Genomic DNA, 20768 nt, shown 5'->3' with positions numbered 1-20768 from the left:
TCAGAAAAGGTTTGTCTAATAATCTATATATGTGAAACAATATTTTCTATTTTTGCTAAATAAACATGAAAGAAAGAGATGAATTTTAAGAAACATAGTTGTTTCTTTATTCAATTAATATATTAAGTATCTTCTACTCTTCACCTTTCAAAAGTTATATTCTATACTTTCTCTTTATTTAGAATCTTAAAAAAAACATATTAACAACGTCTACTCCTTCAACAAAATAAGGAAAAGAAATCCGTCAGCCCTAAGTCAACGCAAATAAATTGCATGAATCTTTTCTATATTTTTTATTTTTATTTTTTAGTTGCTTTTACCTTTTTTTTTTTTTTTTTTTTCTTTAATTTTTTTTCTTCCTTGCCTGCCCATTCATTTTACACTATTTTGGTGAATAACAAAAAAATATTTATTAACTATTTCTTTCTTCTATTCTCACGTTTCAACACCTTCTTTATAACCAGCTACTCCTCCACTCTAAAGCTGCTCCTTTCCATCCTCTAAATCATTAAAAGTATGAAAAAATCTCATAAAATCTAATCAAATTTGCTCATTTCTTGAAAAAGTTCTCAAGAAATATTGGCTTGGGAGATTAAATACAATATAACTTAGTTCTTAAATAAACAACATATATTATTGGCTTCATAAAATAGTCATATACAACATGAAATTAAAAACAAAGGGAGGTCAAACTTGTAGTAGAGAAAAAAAATGATAATAAGAATCGATCAACCAGTTCGTCCCACCTGCAAAGAAAATAACAGTATTATTACAAATTTACAATCAATAATATTCTTTTCTCCGCCTTTTCTTTTTTTCTTTTTTAATATGAAAATGTATGGCATAACTTAAAAAGTTAATGAAAAAAAACTTACTGGACATTATAAAAGGTTTTGACTCTTTTTTCGAGAATACTATTCATTAAATTAACAATATTGATGTTGAAAAATGTTGAAGGACCCTATAAGTATAAGGTGTGAATAGTTAGCATTCATCGTTGTTCCTCGTAAATACCGAATATGAAATTGTCGAAGTTAAGTAACAACCATATTTTAACACAATCGTTGTTAAGCATTAAATTTATGAAAGTTGGAATAGTAACCGCCGTTTTTGAAACACAAATGTTGGTAAACAAATATATATATTGAATTGTGTACTACGTCCCAAAAGTCATATTTCTTTGAGAAAAGAACATGAAACGAATTAATTTAAAAGCCTTAAGATAGTTCATAAAAGAAATACCATAGACTCATATAGGAAAAAGAAATGATTCTATATATGCTTAACTACCCCCATTCAAATCCTTTGTTGTGTAGTCTTTCAAGGATTGCGTATAGGGGTTCGTAACACGCAGCGGAAGACAATAACAATCCTAGGCAGATCTTTTCATGTTTAAAATTTATTTACATATCAATAGATCGGATCTAAGACGTACCTGGTGAAGAAAGTCTTGTTTCAAATTCTTCGATAGTGCGAAGACTCTATGTGTATCCACACCGAGACTGATCCTTGCTATCAACTCTTTGATCGATGAAACCCGCGAACAAATTGAACAAAATATTGTGTTGAAATTTTTCTCAAAAATCTCAACTCAAATTAGAAGAACAAGAAACACTTTTCTTGCAGTTGTATTTTCTCTCTTGGCTTTGTATTGCACTCTCACTTTCACAAAGTGGGTTTTCTTCTCATGGAAAAATTATTCGGCAAATTTTCTCCATCACCCTTTATATAGCATCACCTACAAACTCTTTTCCTATTTGGTTGAGGTAATGATTTACTTAGGGTAAAGGTTTTTTCCAAAATAAACTTTATGGGATTTTGTATGAAAATTCGCAATCCCATTCTCAACGGGTAACGTGACTGCCGAGAATCATGGACTTTCCATGAAGTCCAATTCCAAACATTGGAATTTTCCTATTGTAAACAAGAAAGCACGTTTGAGTTGTCAGACGTCCTTTTTATGGACTTTAATTTCTATGTTTAATGAAATCGTAGGAAAACCTTTATGGAATTTCATGTCCAATTCAAAATTGGATTGTAAGAATAAATTAATATTAAATATATAACCTTTATATATAAATAATAATTACGAGTATCAAATATATATCACATATATATTTCAACCAAGAGATATAATTTAATTTTCTATTCCAAATAGAAAACATCAATTTGTTCACAATATTAATTATATTCTCTGTGCTAGCAAAGAATATAATAATATTTTATTTGGACTAACAACTAAATGTATTTGACTAATTAAATTTCTTAATTTAATTATCAAATAATAAGTTAATTAATCCTTTAGCAAAGATCAGAACACTCGTTAGTGTGCGACCCCATAGGTTCAATACTAAGCCGGTATTAAATTGACCACATCAATATACTAATCAAGGGTGGCGTCTAGCAACACTCCTTAACAACCGGATAATATGAAGTATACAATTTACTCTCAAGAACCAGTAGAAGAATAATGTAGTAATTCCTTCTGTCCTTATAGCTCTGGATCACCCTAGGATATGGTTCAACTGTCAAATCCTAATAGGCGACCAACTATGTGTTCACGTCAAATATAATCGACCACTGAATGACCTAAGAAACTCATTTCTTCTTTCATTCAATTGCCCTGGCCAAGGTCTTAATTTGGTCGTTTATATTTCATGACAACATGGAGCTTAAACTCATTACCAAGAGTTGACAGATTCCATCTTGATCAATCACTAATCCTACAAGCATTTAATCATACCCAATATCCTTTCAACTATCGCCCTAGGGCCATAGGTGTCTAGTATCAAAGCACAATAAATAACTTGTCAATTACTATGACGATCTCAGGTCAAAGGAAACAGTTACATCACATTCTTCAAGAGAATATCCTATTGACAGTTTATGGTAATTCTAACCATTAGGAATTATCCAATGAGTCGGTTCAATGATCATATCTCTATATGCATCATCTATCTATGTAATTTAGTTAATGAGATCAACTAATCTTTATCCCATAAAGATGATCACATAAATATTGATCTTATCGGATTACTAATGTCCAGATTAATAATCTTACGATCAAGAACAAATTTAGATTAAATTATAAGAAACTTTACTCTCATTATCATAATCTCCATCACAATGTCAAGTCTCAAAATTTAATCAAGGACCTTATCAAATTAATCAAGCAATTAATAACAATGATAAAAGAATATCAAATGCCATATATATTTTATAAAAATATGTTCAAAACATCAAATGTAATATTGGATCTAGGGCATATCTACTATATCCCTAACAATCTCCCACTTGTACTAGAGCAAATCGCTCTTGTACTTCATTCCCAATTTTCGCTTGTGCATGTCAAACTCCTTTGCGCCAAGAGCTTTAGTGAATGGGTCTGCAGCATTTTCTTTTCCATCAACCTTTTGAATCTCGACGTCTCCACGTTCAATGATCTCTCTTATCAAGTGATACCTTCGCAGAACGTGTTTAGACTTTTGGTGTGATCTTGGTTCTTTTGCTTGAGCAATGGCTCCAGTATTGTCACACAACAGTGGAACCGCACCTTCTATTGAAGGAACCACACCAAGTTCAGTTAAGAACTTTTTCATCCATACAGCTTCCTTAACAACTTCACTAGCTGCTATATATTCTACTTCAGTCACTGAATCAACTACTGTAGCTTGTTTGGAACATTTCCAACTCACTGCACCACCATTTAAGGTGAATACATAACCAGAAATAGATTTGCTATCATCTCTATCTGAAGAGAAACTTGCATCAGTATAACCTTCAAGTTTCAACTCAGAATCTCCATAGATGAGGAATTGGTCTTTAGTCCTTCTTAAGTACTTAAGAATGGTCTTCACCACCTTCCAATATTCCTCACCAGGATTTGCCTGATAGCGGCTAGTCACTTCAAGTGCATAAGCCACATCAGGACGTGTACATGTCATGGTATACATGATAGCTCCCACTGCACTAGCGTATGGGATCCTACTCATGCGTTCTCTCTCTTCAGGTGTATTAGGACAATCTTCCCTACTGAGAGTAATTCCAGTGCCTATCGGTAGATAGCCTCTTTTGGAATTATCTATATTGTACCTCTTTAAGATGATATCAATGTACAAAGACTGGGAAAGTCCAAACAGCTTCCTAGATCTATCTCTATAGATCTTTATTCCTAATATATAAGCTGCTTCTCCCAAGTCTTTCATGGAGAACTGTTCAGTTAGCCAAATCATGGTACTTTGCAATGACGGTATGACATTCTCTATGAGCAATATATCATCAACATACAACACTAAGAATATAATTGTGCTCCCACTAACCTTTTTGTACACACAAGGTTCTTCTTCGCATCTAACAAAATTGAACTTTTCAATTGTCTTGTTAAATCGAATATTCCAACTTCGAGAAGCTTGCTTTAGTCCATAAATAGATCTTTGTAGCTTACAAATTTTATTATGATCAGACGAAGATGTGAAACCTTCAGGTTGTGTCATGTACACTTCCTCTTCTAGCTCACCATTAAGGAAAACTGTTTTCACATCCATTTGCCATATTTCATAATCATAGTATGCTGCTATAGCAAACAAAATCCGAATTGATTTGAGCATTGCCACGGGAGAGAAAGTCTCGTCATAGTCGATTCCTTCTTTCTAACGATATCCCTTGGCAACAAGACGGGCTTTGTAGGTCTCCACCTTTCCGTCTGCTCCAATCTTTTTCTTAAAAACCCATTTACAACCTATAGGTTTTATATCTTTTGAAGGTTCAACTAAAGTCCATACTTTATTTTCCTTCATGGATTCTATTTCGGATTCCATGGCCTTTTGCCACTTCTCATAATCAGAACTTTGTATAGCCTCTTCATAGGTCTTAGGGTCATCATTATTATGATCAACCTCATTTGATACATCATCTTGTACCAATAAATTTAATCTAGTTGGTACATGACGTTCTCGTGTAGACCTTCTAAGAGTAACTTGTACAACATCTTCACCTTGTGCTGGATTTGGTTGTTGTTCAATTTGGTTTAGAACTGGTTCATTAACCTGTTCTTGAACTTCAGTTAGTTCTTGAACTTCAACCGTTGAAGATGGCAACTTCAAAACATCCAATAAAGGTTCTTCAACTTGGGTCTCATGATCTTTATATTGTGTTGATTCATTAGTTTCTTGAACTTCATCAAGTTCTATTTCTCCATTATAATTTCCTTCTAAAAGAAATTCTCTTTCCAAAAAGGTTGCTCCTCTGGCCACAAACACTTTATGGTCAGAAGGGTGATAGAAATAATATCCCATTGTTTCCTTGGGATACCCAATGAACCTACACTTATCTGATCTTGAGTCAAGTTTATCAGACTGTAGTCTCTTAACATAAGCTGGACAACCCCAAACTTTAATATGTTTAAGGTTAGGCTTACATCCTTTCCATATCTCATATGGTGTTGTAGAGACTGACTTAGTGGGAACTTTATTAAGTAAGTATGTTGCTGCTTCCAAAGCATATCCCCATAAATTTATTGGAAGATCAGTGAACCCCATCATAGATCTCACCATATCTAAAAAGGTTCGATTTCTCCTTTCAGACACACCATTGTGTTGTGATGTTCCTAGAGGTGTCCACTGTGAGAGAATCCCATTCTCTCTGAGATATCTGGTAAAATCTTCACTAAGATATTCTCCACCTCTATCAGACCTTAGTACTTTGATACTTTTACCAGTCTGCTTCTCAACTTCACTACGGAACCTTTTGAACATTTCAAAAGATTCAGACTTGTGTTTCATAAGATACACAAATCCATATCTTGACATATCATCAGTGAAGGTGATGAAGCAAGAATATCCACCTCTAGCTTGAATTTTCATGGGCCTACAAACATCTGTATGAATTAGTCCCAATAATTCAGAAGCTCTTTCTCCACTTCCAGTAAATGGAGATTTGGTCATTTTTCCTTTGAGACAAGATTCACAAGTTGGATATGATTCAAAATTATATTTGTTAAGGTACCCTTCCTTGTACAACTTGTTAATTCTTTTCTCTCCAATATGACCAAGCCTACAATGCCAAAAGTATGCATGATTTACTTGATCATCTCTTTTCCTCTTAAGACTTGAAACATGCATAATCGAATTAGCATTCACATTAGGTAAGACATAAACGTCATGTTGGAGATAGCCATTCACATATAAATTATCACTATAATAAATAGAGCAAATACCATTGCCTATATTAATGCGAAAACCACGTTTGTCTAACATAGAGGCTGAAATTATGTTCGAAACAAATTTAGGAACGTAATAACAATCATCCAACATAAGTACTTTGCCCGTAGGCATTATTAAAGAAATTGATCCTACAGCTACGGCCGCAACTTTTGCACCATTTCCAACTTGTAGATTAACTTCTCCTTTCTTTAGCCTTCTACTTATCTTAAACCCTTGTAACATATTACAGATGTTATAACCACTGCCAGTATCTAATACCCACAGTGAAGAATTAGTAGTAGCTAAAGAAACCTTGAAAATATTTTTCATTAATGTCTCACCTTGTTTCTTGTCCTTTAGAGTTGCAAGATACTCCTTGCAGTTTCTCTTCCAATGCTCTTTCTTCTTACAGTGAAAACATTCAGTATCATATACTGACTGCAAGATCAAATCTTCAGAAATCTCTTTACCAAGCTTGTACCCCAACTTCTCATGTTCTTCTGTAAGAACAATCATATAATTGACAAGGGGTCCAACTGGAGAGTTTTCAATGTCCAATTGTGTATCAACCATCTTCTTAAGATATTCAATGATTGCAATTGGATCCATATTCTGATATTTTCTCTGGAGTTCAGAACTCATAGAAGCGAGAATGATGTGTTTAATAGCAAGGCATTCTTCCAAGTATTTCTGATAAACCTTGGTGCCTTGAACATCATTCTCTGGTGGGATTATCTTTGCAGGCTTATCGATCACATCAATGAGCTTTTTATGCATGAGAACAATTCTCAAATTTCTATACCACTCATCAAAGTTTGGTCCTACCAACTTGTTGGTCTCAAGTATTTCGTGCAGTGATATAACAGACATATTGAGAAATCTAAAATATAGAAAAGAAAATGCAATAATATAAGAACATATTTGCATATATCATAAAGACATGGACTTTTATCTAAATGATATTTTCACTAATTATTTTAAACTATTTACCCTCATTATAGTTTACGAAATCTTTATTTCTATTAGTGGAGTAAAGAAATCCTTTAACAATATGTATGAGCCCCTTGGAAGTTAAATCGTTTCTCACATATATTTTAAAGGTAGGTACTCTTACCAATTGTATCCCCATACAATTTCCTTAAATAACTCTATGTCAAATAGTCCCCTGGTAGTCAGGTCGATCCTGTTGGCATAGTTGAGTTCAACCATCATGATAGCAAATAACTTATTAAATTTTATACTCCCCCGGGTGGTCCAGGCGTTTAGTGTAAAATTGAATAATTCTTTCAATCCATACATCTAATGCAATAAATAATTTTAACATTTTCTCGAACTATAAGTCTCCTGGTAGTCAGGCCGCTCCTTATAAACAAGAAATAAGTAAAATTATTTACCTTGATGGATAGCTCTTATAATAAAATATCTTATATTTTATTATTTAAGAACTCAAATTTTAGTAAGAGGGAATTGTTACTAAAATAATTTTTTAATAACATGAAGATCAAATCTTTTATAGCATGTGAATTTAGTTCAAGTTGTCTACATGCTTAGTCCTAAATTGATTTACATCACATGTAATAAATAATTCAAAATTATGTAATGAACAAGCACGTGACATAAAAATAAAATTCAACATTCTTCTAACATGTTTAATCTATATATCACATATATCACAAAAAAGTAATTCATGCCAGAATATCATTATTAATTAACATCTCATGAACTAATAACAATTAAAAATAACAATAGAATCATGTAACCGATTATAGATTCCCATCGTATCTAATACATAATTTCATTCAAGTTATGAACTATCTCAATAGTTATATGAATACATATTTTATCCACAATAAAATAATATCAATATTCAAACGATTTGACTATTGCACAAGACACATATATTATGGTTTGAACTCTTCAAATATAATCTTACAATACTTCGTAAATAAATTTTAGACACAATAAACCACTGCTCTGATACCACTGAAGGATTGCGTATAGGTGTTCGTAACACGCAGCGGAAGACAATAACAATCCTAGGCAGATCTTTTCATGTTTAAAATTTATTTACATATTAGTAGATCGGATCTAAGACGTACCTGGTGAAGAAAGTCTTGTTTCAAATTCTTCGATAGTGCGAAGACTCTATGTGTATCCACTCCGAGACTGATCCTTGCTATCAACTCTTTGATCGATGAAACCCGCGAACAAATTGAACAAAATATTGTGTTGAAATTTTTCTCAAAAATCTCAACTCAAATTAGAAGAACAAGAAACACTTTTCTTGCAGTTGTATTTTCTCTCTTGGCTTTGTATTGCACTCTCACTTTCACAAAGTGGGTTTTCTTCTCATGGAAAAATTATTCGGCAAATTTTCTCCATCACCCTTTATATAGCATCACCTACAAACTCTTTTCCTATTTGGTTGAGGTAATGATTTACTTAGGGTAAAAGTTTTTTCCAAAATAAACTTTATGGGATTTTGTATGAAAATTCGCAATCCCATTCTCAACGGGTAACGTGACTGCCGAGAATCATGGACTTTCCATGAAGTCCAATTCCAAACATTGGAATTTTCCTATTGTAAACAAGAAATCACGCTTGAGTTGTCAGACGTCCTTTTTATGGACTTTAATTTCCATGTTTAATGAAATCGTAGGAAAACCTTTATGGAATTTCATGTCCAATTCAAAATTGGATTGTAAGAATAAATTAATATTAAATATATAACCTTTATATATAAATAATAATTACGAGTATCAAATATATATCACATATATATTTCAACCAAGAGATATAATTTAATTTTCTATTCCAAATAGAAAACATCAATTTGTTCACAATATTAATTATATTCTCTGTGCTAGCAAAGAATATAATAATATTTTATTTGGACTAACAACTAAATGTATTTGACTAATTAAATTCCTTAATTTAATTATCACATAATAAGTTAATTAATCCTTTAGCAAAGATCAGAACACTCGTTAGTGTGCGACCCCATAGGTTCAATACTAAGCCGGTATTAAATTGACCACATCAATATACTAATCAAGGGTGGCGTCTAGCAACACTCCTTAACAACCGGATAATATGAAGTATACAATTTACTCTCAAGAACCAGTAGAAGAATAATGTAGTAATTCCTTCTGTCCTTATAGCTCTGGATCACCCTAGGATATGGTTCAACTGTCAAATCCTAATAGGCGACCAACTATGTGTTCACGTCAAATATAATCGACCACTGAATGACCTAAGAAACTCATTTCTTCTTTCATTCAATTGCCCTGGCCAAGGTCTTAATTTGGTCGTTTATATTTCATGACAACATGGGGCTTAAACTCATTACCAAGAGTTGACAGATTCCATCTTGATCAATCACTAATCCTACAAGCATTTAATCATACCCAATATCCTTTCAACTATCGCCCTAGGGCCATAGGTGTCTAGTATCAAAGCACAATAAATAACTTGTCAATTACTATGACGATCTCAGGTCAAAGGAAACGGTTACATCACATTCTTCAAGAGAATATCCTATTGACAGTTTATGGTAATTCTAACCATTAGGAATTATCCAATGAGTCGGTTCAATGATCATATCTCTATATGCATCATCTATCTATGTAATTTAGTTAATGAGATCAACTAATCTTTATCCCATAAAGACGATCACATAAATATTGATCTTATCGGATTACTAATGTCCAGATTAATAATCCTACGATCAAGAACAAATTTAGATTAAATTATAAGAAACTTTACTCTCATTATCATGATCTCCATCACAATGTCAAGTCTCAAAATTTAATCAAGGACCTTATCAAATTAATCAAGCAATTAATAACAATGATAAAAGAATATCAAATGCCATATATATTTTATAAAAATATGTTCAAAACATCAAATGTAATATTGGATCTAGGGCATATCTACTATATCCCTAACAATCTTACCCTATTAATAAAAATAACTCACAAAAGATAAACACTGACCGATAGATTCAACTTATTCATTTGATATCTTCTTCAATAAAAAATTGATACGTACTCTCCGATCATTTAGTCATGAAAGGGAAGTGCGTGGGCTTCTATAAATTCAATTTTGTGAGCTAGCCCTATGCTTCTCAATTGTTGGAAGACCGATCTCTTAGCTAATTTTCTCGTTAATATCCATGGCAAGGATATGAAGCAAATTCATAGAAATTTATACATACAATATACAGTCTTTTCAGTTTCCCACTATCATCATACATAATACAGAATAAATTTGTTGATGTTTAAGGTAATTTAATTGTGAAAGATGTGGAAGAAACGTTAGAAGCTCACAATACTGTTATTCACAATTGATACGTTATAAATTAATAATGACACTCTCTTTATATCCATAACTGAAATCTCCTCATAACCTGAAACCTCATTTCTTTTTCTTATTTCACTTTTGTCATTTTTTATTTTATTAATAAATAAATAAGTAAGAGGGAAAGAGTCCAAAAATAGGAGATAAAAGATAAATATGAATGGAGGCCATAGAGAGGTGCCACATCACCTTATCTATGCCTACATTTATATTATATATAGATATAGATTATTTATTTTTAAATAAAAGAGGAAGAATATTAGCTACCCGAACCGAAGGGAAGCTTTGGAGGAACAATAAAATTATCTCCGTATAACCTATAAGTCAAGAGTTCGAGTCGTGGAAGCAACCATTAATGCTTGCATTATGGTAGGCTATCTTCATCACGCTCTTTAAGGTGCGGCCCTACGGACTCTGAGGGAACGGAGAATAACTTGTGCACCAAGCTGCCATTTGAACTAGCTGAGCGAAATTCATTACATTTATAACTCGTCGCCCCATCCACACTCCAAAGCCTTTACTATAAACCCTAAGCGCTTTGTGCAATCAGTAGGCAAGAAGGGAAATATGTTGGCCACAAGATCATATCCAATTAAGAAATTCATCTGTGCCAAGTTCCAAAAATAGCGAAATCCTCATTTGGCACCATTGTAAAACAAACCAAACCTTCATCCACTTGCATAAATATGTTCATTGGCGACAACTCTACATCGGCATTAGTAAAATGAACAACTATTTTAGAAGCATCATTAATCGTGTCATTCTCATACTCGTAACATACCTTAAACAACTCAAATGGATCGTCCTTCCTAGTAGCATTGATCGAAGGCACTAACGTTGATTCCAAATTTGAGTAAAAATTGTTAGGAAGATACGTCAACATTGAACCAGAATCAATTATAATGGTTCTTTGATCATAATTTAGTTTACTATAGAAGAAAAAAACTATATTTATAATATTAAAGAGAATCTATTCAAATTCATATTTGAAAAAAGGATTATCAATTATACTTGACTGATAAACCAACTAATCCACTCTCCTTTTTTTGGTCTAATTACATACAAGTCTATAGAATATAGAAAGGTGGGATGCCCGTGACGTGTATGTGTTGAATGAACCGAATCCTCATTGAATTTGATTTTTCCATTAGATGGGGCTCGCACATGTTCTGCAGTACCCCCGTGAATACTCCTCCGGTATGAAAAGTTCTTAATGTTAATTGAGTATCCAGTTCTCCAATCGATTGAAACGCAATAATAACTACAACTTCCTTCTTGGTCGTGAATATCTGAACTGATTGTTTGCTATTCAAGAATTTGATTTAGTATGGATCGTACAAGGATGGTAGTTGGAGTCGACGGCTCTGATCCCAGGGTTCCTTCATCTGAGATCTCTAGGAAGAGGATCAAGTTGGCCAAACAGCTTAGTGCAACATTGCATTCTCCGGATAATTCAAGTTGAAGCAATTGAATGTCGAACTCGGGCCTATATGACATGACCGGTCAATAGATCCACCTTTGTCAATGTGAATAAGTGATTGTCTGGTAATGAGTAAGGAATATCCATCTTTTTGCTAAACAAGATGGATTGAACTCATAATTCATTAGATTTTTTTTCATAGGCGACCGAACGGTCGCCCCCTAATTACTAGACCAACCTGCTATAATAATTCCATAAACACCTAGCGAATATATGACAAATAAATAAAGTATCCTTATGTTCGGATCAATTAAGAAAAAAAAATGGGTCCGGATCTCCTGCGGGAATGATTTGGAAGATTCAAAACCAAAAATAGTGGTATTTGACACCAAGCACTACACTTGAATTTATTGTATTTGTTGCTAAAATATCGGTATTAAATCCGAAACTCCCGGTATGTGGCCAGTGGCCCAAAGAAACGAAAGAATCAGCTACCAATTTTGGTCCATAACGGGTACACTTGACCTCTATCACGCACAAAAAAGAATCTAACTCAAAGAAATCGGTCATAAAGCTTTTGTGGGTCAATAAGCTCTCGAAAACTTGAATATCGAGAAGTTCTTCGAACCAATCATATACTTTATTGAGATAGGCAGAACTCCCACTCTGATAACCGTATATGAGACTTTCATCTCGTACAGCTCAAGCAAAAACACCCAAATACTTGTTGCAACAGGTATGGAATAGTCTGATCCCATCTTCTCTGGAAAATTCAAAAGCTCTTCTTTGTGGCGATAATACCAAAATATCAAGTTGGCACAGTCGTCTTTATCTTTATTTTGATACTTATGGTAGGGGTGGACATCGGTCGGTTTGATTCGGTTGTGAATATTATCGATTTGGCATATCAATTATTGGTCTTTAAATATGCTAAACCAATAACTGAAATGATAAGTTATCGGTTATCGGGTATTGGTTAGTCGGGTATCGATCCTTATTGGTTTACCAGATAAGATAAAAAAATTCCAAAAAAATTCATATTTATAGAAATCGTGATCATACTATTAAGAGAATGGAACTGAATTTTTGTCTTACACCTTGTTTGGATGGTTGTTACCCATTGTATCGTATCGTATTGTTACTTTAAATACAATATTTGTTTTGATTGTTACTTTAATTGTATTGTATCGTATCGTTAAATCCGTCGTTACATAACGGCGAAATGTGCCACTTTATGTAACGACCGATTTGGTGTGGTCGCGTCGTTACCTTGTCTTTTTCTCTCAATCTCATCTTTTATTATTATTAAATAATTTTATTTTATCACTTACCCTACCTTTTTATATAGTATTTTTATCATGTATCATAATTTCTCTTTATAATATTGCAAGTTTATTCTTCATATTGCTGGTGATAGCATGAAACGATGGCAAACGACACAATCTATCCAAACATTGTATTTATCAAATGATACAGTACAATACAATACAGTACGATACAATACATTATGAAACAATGCGTAACAACCATCCAAACAAGCTGTTAAGAAAAGAGGGATTAAATTTCTACTTTAAAAAAATAAAACTTTCTTTGCATTTGAAAATCTTAATGAATGATCTGAATTTTCAAAGTTATACATTAGTAGGAGTAAGGAATAAGACATTCAACAATATAATCTTACTAACTATCTCATTGCGAGCAGGCATAATTCACATGAAAATAATAAAATCCTAATCTTATAAATACTAAAGAATCAGTACAACAAAAGAAACAAATAGAAAAACTAAAAATTTGAACTATTAATTCTTTTAAAATTTAGAACTAAAAATCTTAGTTGAAGAATTAAGATGAGAAATTCAGAAAAGTTTAAAACTTACTCTAAGGATAAAGGTCTTAAGATGAAGAGTAACTACCGAAAGATATTGAGAGAACGATAGAATGAAGCGATAAGGTGGCTTTATATACTTAGTGGGTAAAATTATAATTTCGTTAAAGCTTATTGGGCTATCGATTAAACCGTTAATAAAATTAGGCAAACCGAAACCCGAACTGATAACCCAATAGTCAAATAACATTAAACCGTTATTGTATTATTTATCCAATAACCCGATATCGATAACCCAATAGCATTTTATTGATTCGGGCTATCGGTTATACCCGATATATGCCCATCCCTAACTTATAGGCCTCTTGAATTCTCTTTTTCCCTATTTCTTTCTAGAATTTGTTTTTGTGGAATATTGAATAGCATACATCTTTTTTTTTTTTTTTTGTATCAAGAGAGTTGAAACGATGCTTGGGCCAGGCACGACAACACTGTCACCAAAATTTATGTAACTAGTCTCATTGGAATAAATAGTTGATAATTTCAATAGGATTAAACAATAAGAGAATTTCTCATTGACTAATTGATTTATCTGATTGACAATAAAAGAATTTTTCGTTGACTAATTGATTCATCTAGTTAACAATTGACACTTCTCCACCACCTATTTAAGTCAATCACTCTAAAAGTATAGTTATCGAACGATGTGTCATTATTGATAGATTGTAAAAAAGGCGAAAGAAGAGAATCACGATGGAAGAGACAAGAGTGAAGCCATTTCCCATTTCAACTAAGTAGAGGATGGGAAGATGTGAGACCGGCCAAAGGTGGTTCTATATAGCTCTTACGCTTTTACAACGCATACTATTTTATTATAAACTTTGTGAAATCGTTCTTTACTCACCTTTTCAAATGAAAGGCTACATTCGATTCTGACAACGGGTAAAGCTACTGCCCAACCCTACCTTTATGCAGGAATTGACCAAATAAGGAAGATTGTGACCCCCAACGAAAAAGGAAAGTAAAGTCAGGTTCAGCAATCGACGTAACTGGTTCAAATACCAGAAGCTAGGTCATAGAAAGTAGATTAGATTCGACAATCTTAAGTAGTGGAGTCGGCCCTTAGCCGAGATACGATACTGTCAGCTAATCACTAGCTTTTGCTAGAATAATATCGTAAAATCGGAGAGGAAGAAGAATGCCATCATAGAGGGATCAACATGTAAACTTGAAGGGCTAGGGAATTCCTTTAGCTCAATAAACCAAAGAAGGATGGAAGAAAACTAAAAAGACTAATGTAGGGATCAGAGTGAAAGCTTTAGTATATCTCCATGGCTGGGGATTTGGAGAGTTGATTTTGGAGAATGTTGAGAAATGATTAAGAGTAGCCTTTATAGTACATTTTATAGGTAAAAGAATTAGATTGATGGAATTAATTAGTACTACAATATTACTCGGGGCAGATCCACATTGCGACCTATGGGTTCACGTGAGCCAAGTAGTTTTTGTTCAAACAGTATAAATTTGTTCAAAAAATTCACTAAAAATCTATAAATATTTGAATGTGAACCCAATTACTATTGAAAATTTATTTGAAATTGTTGCAGGAAGCCATAAATATTATATACTGGATCCTCCATATCTAAAAATTACTTTTATGTCATTAGTTACTCCTTTTTGTATTTTTCACATTTTGCCATGAGAATCAACACACTAGCAAGAGTGAAAATAGCACAGACTAGTCAGTTTTCGGACATGTAATTGAAAAATAGCCAACATTTGTAAAGTCATTGAAAAATAGCCACTATTTTACTGCAACACGGAAAGTTCCAGCATAATATATTGGAGATTGGTGCACCCGTATATGAACTTCCAGCATATTATGCTGGAACTTAAACACACAGAAAATTCCAGCATAATATACTGGAGATTGGAGCACCTGTGTATGGACTTCCAGCATATTATGCTGGACCAGTATACTATACTGGAACTCCAGTATATTATGTTGGAAGCCCAGTATATTATACTGGAACTCCAATATATTATGTTGGAAGTCCAGTATATTATACTGGAATATTTTTTGAATTTTAAACAATGTTTTCGTTCAAATATCTTTACATAAAAAGTAACTAAATTTCGGTTACTTTTGAAACTGTGACTATTTTTCAATTACTACGGGTAAATCTAGCTATTTTTGAACTTCTCCTCTAGCAAGAAGTCCAAACCAACCCAACCCATCCAAATTTGAATGAGTTGGATTGATCATATATTCATTTGACTAATTTCTTCACTCATATATAGTAAGATTTAAACAAGAAAAATATAAACAAAATATGGAGACAAAAAATAAGTGCTCATTGAACACATTCTCAATCTTTTAAGCACATATAAGTTTCCAAGAATTGACAATACCTGTAGTATTGCTAACAACATTAAAAGACCAGCAAACAAAGGGGGAATAAAAGAATACTAGCTAACCAAGCCAAATTCATTACATGTATAACTTGTCACCCCCTATCCACAGCTTTTACTGTAAACCCTTAATGCTTAGTACAATCAGTAGGCAAAAAGGAAACTTTTTTAGCCACAAGATCATATCCAATTAAGAAATTCCTCTGTGCCAAGTTCCCAAAAATAGCAATATCCACCTCTGGCAATATTGTAAAACAAACCAAACCTTCAGCCACTTGTGTAAATGTGTTTATTGGCGACAACTCTACATCTGCATTCGTAAAATGTGCGACAAGTTTGGGAGCATCGATAGTGCCATTCTTAGACTCGTAACATACCTTAAAAAGTCCTGATGGATCGTCCTTCCTAGTAGCATTTATCGAAGCCACCAATTGTTTTTCCAAATCAGAGTAAAACTCGAAAGGGAGAAGCGTAAGTGTCGTACCTGAATCAATTATAATGTTACCTTGATCGTTGGAACTGAGTTTAGAAGAATATTTGAATGGCAAAGTCTTATTCCCAACGGTGATACCTTCTAAAGTTAGAAAGTAGAATGTTTCTGTCTCTTCGCTTTTTATCAAGGGAGTTGAAACGACGCCAGGACCAGTTACAATAGCACTGTCGCCAAAGTTGATGTGACTAGTTGCATTGGAATTAGTTGATGATGATTCCAATGGAATTAAACAGTAAGAGAATTTCCCTTTGATTTCTTGATTCATTTGGTTGACAATTGAGACAGTGCCACCACCTAAGCCAATAATGCCAGAAGTGGTGTTTGGGAATGTGCCACCATTGTCATGTCCACAACCAAAGATGATATTAGGAATTGAGACATTTTGACTAGAATTAGAAGCAAATGTGAAAGTTTCACTAGAAAGATCACCACTAGTTTCAGAATGGTCACCATAAGTCACTTCATAACCACATATGCTATTTTTACATGCAGAAGATCCTACTTCTTGACATATTTTTTCTTTGCAACCAATTGTTTTGTAAGAAGAGCTATTTTTGGGATTAAAAATAGGTGCCATTTGCTTGAAACATTCAACACAAGGCTCACATTGTATCCATGTTAAGTCACTACCAGTGTCAGCAATGGCAAGGGTATCTATTGCTGGAGTTCCGATAGAGATTTTCATAAGGTATTCACTTGGGATTGGGACAATAGTCGATTGGATTGTATTAATGGAGTTTTTCTTGAAGAAAGAAGCTCGAGAAAATGACCGTTGGAAGGCGTTTTGGAGACGGTCATATGGAGCGTTTGACGGATTGTACAACGGTGAAAGAGGAGAATCACGATGGATGAGATCAAGAGTGAAACCATTTGCACTATGGCTGCCTATGGATTTATTGCACGAAACCAAAGAAAGATGAAACAAAGCTAAAAAGACCAATGTAGGAACAAGATTGAAAGATTTAGTATTAATCTTCATGGCTAGATATTTGGAGAGTTGACAAGATTTTGGATAATAATGAGAAATGATGGGGAGGAGACATTGTTGGTAGCATTTTATAGGTAAAATTTTGTATGTTAAGATTAATATGGAAAGTCAAAAAAATGGAAAGTGGGAGTGTATTGGTGGGGCAGTGGAAAAGGTGAGTTCTTGATACAATTATTAAATACAAGATTATGAAATGCAACATTTTGGAAAGTTGAGTTTCACTTTCCATAAATGAAATGGATATATAATTATAAAATTGAAGGAACTACTATATCTAAGAAGATTCGTGTGATATACTCCTTTTTATTCCTTTTATATTTTCCAGTAAGAATGTGTATAATATAATACACTGACTTTTTTTTTGGTAAGAGGGAGAAATTCGCAGCCGTTACTATCTATGCCACAGTCTTTGTCCTTTGGATGAGCACTTTGTACACACTGGTTAAACCTCCCCATATGTAATAGCCTGCAAATCACATAGGGGATGTAAATCGCACTAGGCAAAAACCTGTACGCCAAGCTCAACCCAAAAGGCATTGAGGGGGGATTCGATCCCAGAAAAACTGGGCAACCCCGAAGGGTATAATACACTGACTTTCTAGACATTAATTATTTAACTTTCTTTGGAAATACAACTAGATACTCATAAAAAAAATGTATGATTTTAGAAAGCTTTCTCCAGATTTGATTTTATAACAATAACTTCTTTTATAATTTGCTATATTACTCTTACATTATTTTGATTTTTAGCAAAAAATAATTTAACTTATTAACCTTTAATGAAAAATAATAATAATTAAACAAATTTTCCCTTTCTTCCTCTTCTTTCCAAGAAAATACATTCAAGTTTGTCCAAGAAGTCTAACCCTTTTTCGAATGATACTTTCTTCTTCAGTAGTCTTTCAAGTCTTGGTCATCTCTTCTCTTCCTTTCCTTCTTGATTATAGCATTGAAGTCTTCACTATTTGTTACTGAAAAATCTCCACACACTAATTTCAATGCCGTTATTCCCAACAATGGCGTATAGAGAATTTTTCTTAAGCGAATTCAGAAAGAAAAAAACAGTATTATTTTTATATTTATACCAATATTTTTATTTTGCTTATTAAATTTATACACATATCTAATTAATTTTTTTGACGAAGAGGTGTCACGGCGAAAAGTAGTGCCCCTGATGTTATCATTTTTCTCAAACACCTCTTGCGTAACACTCCTAGCCGTGCAGCCTTCCTCGGATCTTGCATGAATGCGAGATACTGTATGTATCGGGCTGTCCATTTTTACCTCTTGCGCAACACTCCATTCTTCCGACGGATGCTTTCGTCAAAATAGTACGGGCTAGCCAGTTTTCGGACTGGTCATTCAAAAATAGCCAACGTGTGACAAGTCATTGAAAAATAGCCACTATTTTGCTGCAACAGAGACCGGTCCAACATAATATACTGGAGTTCGGTACACGTGTGTATGAACTTCCAGCATATTATGCTGCACCGGTATACTTTACTGTGCCAGTATAATACTGGAGTTCCAGTATATTTTGCTGGATCTCCAGTATACTGGAGTTTGGAGTTTCAGTATACTTTGCTGGAACTCCAGTATATTATACTGGATTTCCAGCAAAGTATGTTGGAACCCAGTATATTATATTAGAGTTCGAGTATATTATACTGGAATTCCAGTATATTATGTTGGAGTATTTTCCGTATTTTGAATAGTGTTTTCGTTCAGATTTATTTTTACATGAAAAGTGGCTAAATTTCGATGACTTGTGGCTATTTTTGAATAACCACTCGTAAATCTGGCTATTTTTGAATTTCTCCCGATGATTTCCGGAGTAAGTTGTCAATATACTGGGGGTTTTGACTAAAACGGGCGTTGGAAATCCGAGTAATTCCAGCAATGATTGCGCTACATACTGTGCTGGTGAATATATCCAATTTCACCAATTTATAGTATCAAAGATGCCATAAATATTCTATTCCATAGGCTTAATTTTCAAATTGGTACAAAGCGAAACATGTATTTGTGATCTCATAAATAAAGAAGACTATAAATTGAATGATACCGATAAGGTATCAAATTGCGATAGACAGTGAAATGAAGGAAGAAGAAGAAGGAACAGAGAAGGGAAATAGAGGAAAAGAGGAGAGAGAGATCAGAGAGAGAAGAGAGATGGGAAATCAGTATTTTCTATTCAGAATAATCTTCCATCTATTACAATTCACGACTTATACAAATGGGAATTAAAATGAAGTTGAAAACAAGCTGAAAAATAGAGAATTGCAACTAACTACTTTTCACGCCAACTAACTTTCAAATAATCCTACTCAACTAACTTCTATATAATCCTACTCAACCGCCAAGTCAGCTGCCACGTTGGACGTTGCTGCAATGCGTGTATCAATACCCCCTTGTTGAAGATCACCCTTATCCTCAAGGGTGAAATCTGGGAAATAAGTACGAAAGGCAGAAGACAATTCCCAGGTGGCATAAGAAGCATCTAAGTTGGATCATTTGACAAGGCACTGAGCAACAACCTTGTTTCCCCTTTTGATCAAACGACGAGCAAGAATAGCCTCAAGAACTGGACAAAGATGGTTGGAAAGGTCAAGGACAGGTGGATGAATAATTTCGGAAGGAAGAGAATGGCAGAGTTTGAGCTGGGAAATGTGAAAGGTGGGATGGATAAGAACCTCAGGAGGTAACAAGAGATTATAGGCAACAACACCATTCTTTTCAACAATGGAATAGGGGCCAAAGTAACGAGAGGTGAGCTTGTGATAAGTAGAACCAGCTAAGGAGGACTGTCGATAAGGTTGTAACTTAACAAATACCCAATCCCCAATATTGAAGCTCTTATCAGATCGATGAGCATCAGCTTGAGCTTTCATTCGTTGCTGAGCCCTATGCAAATGAAACTTGGCCATTTGAAGTTTGAATTCTCTTGCGAGTAAGACGTCCTCAGCAGAAGAAGACTCAATATCACCAGGAAGGAAGGATAGGTGTAAGGGGGGAGGATAGCCATGTAAAAGTTCAAAGGGAGAGGTTTTAATGGAGGAGTGTGGAGTGGA

At 33.8% G+C, this 20768-nt stretch overlaps 1 protein-coding gene across 1 annotated transcript; it reads right to left on the bottom strand.

The window, feature by feature from the left end:
* Positions 1–16191: 16191 nt before the first annotated feature.
* Positions 16192–17688, bottom strand: LOC107814363 (aspartic proteinase CDR1-like). Its single transcript, XM_016639780.2, has one exon. It carries the CDS (start codon positions 17686–17688, stop codon positions 16345–16347), a length of 1344 nt encoding a protein of 447 aa, XP_016495266.1. The 3' UTR covers positions 16192–16344.
* Positions 17689–20768: the final 3080 nt, after the last annotated feature.

This window comes from Nicotiana tabacum, chromosome 5, assembly GCF_000715075.1.
Source record: "Nicotiana tabacum cultivar K326 chromosome 5, ASM71507v2, whole genome shotgun sequence".
In the NCBI taxonomy this organism is placed as follows: Eukaryota; Viridiplantae; Streptophyta; class Magnoliopsida; order Solanales; family Solanaceae; genus Nicotiana; species Nicotiana tabacum.
Note: the sequence above shows the minus strand (reverse complement) of the source record. Positions and strands in the feature narration are given on the sequence as shown.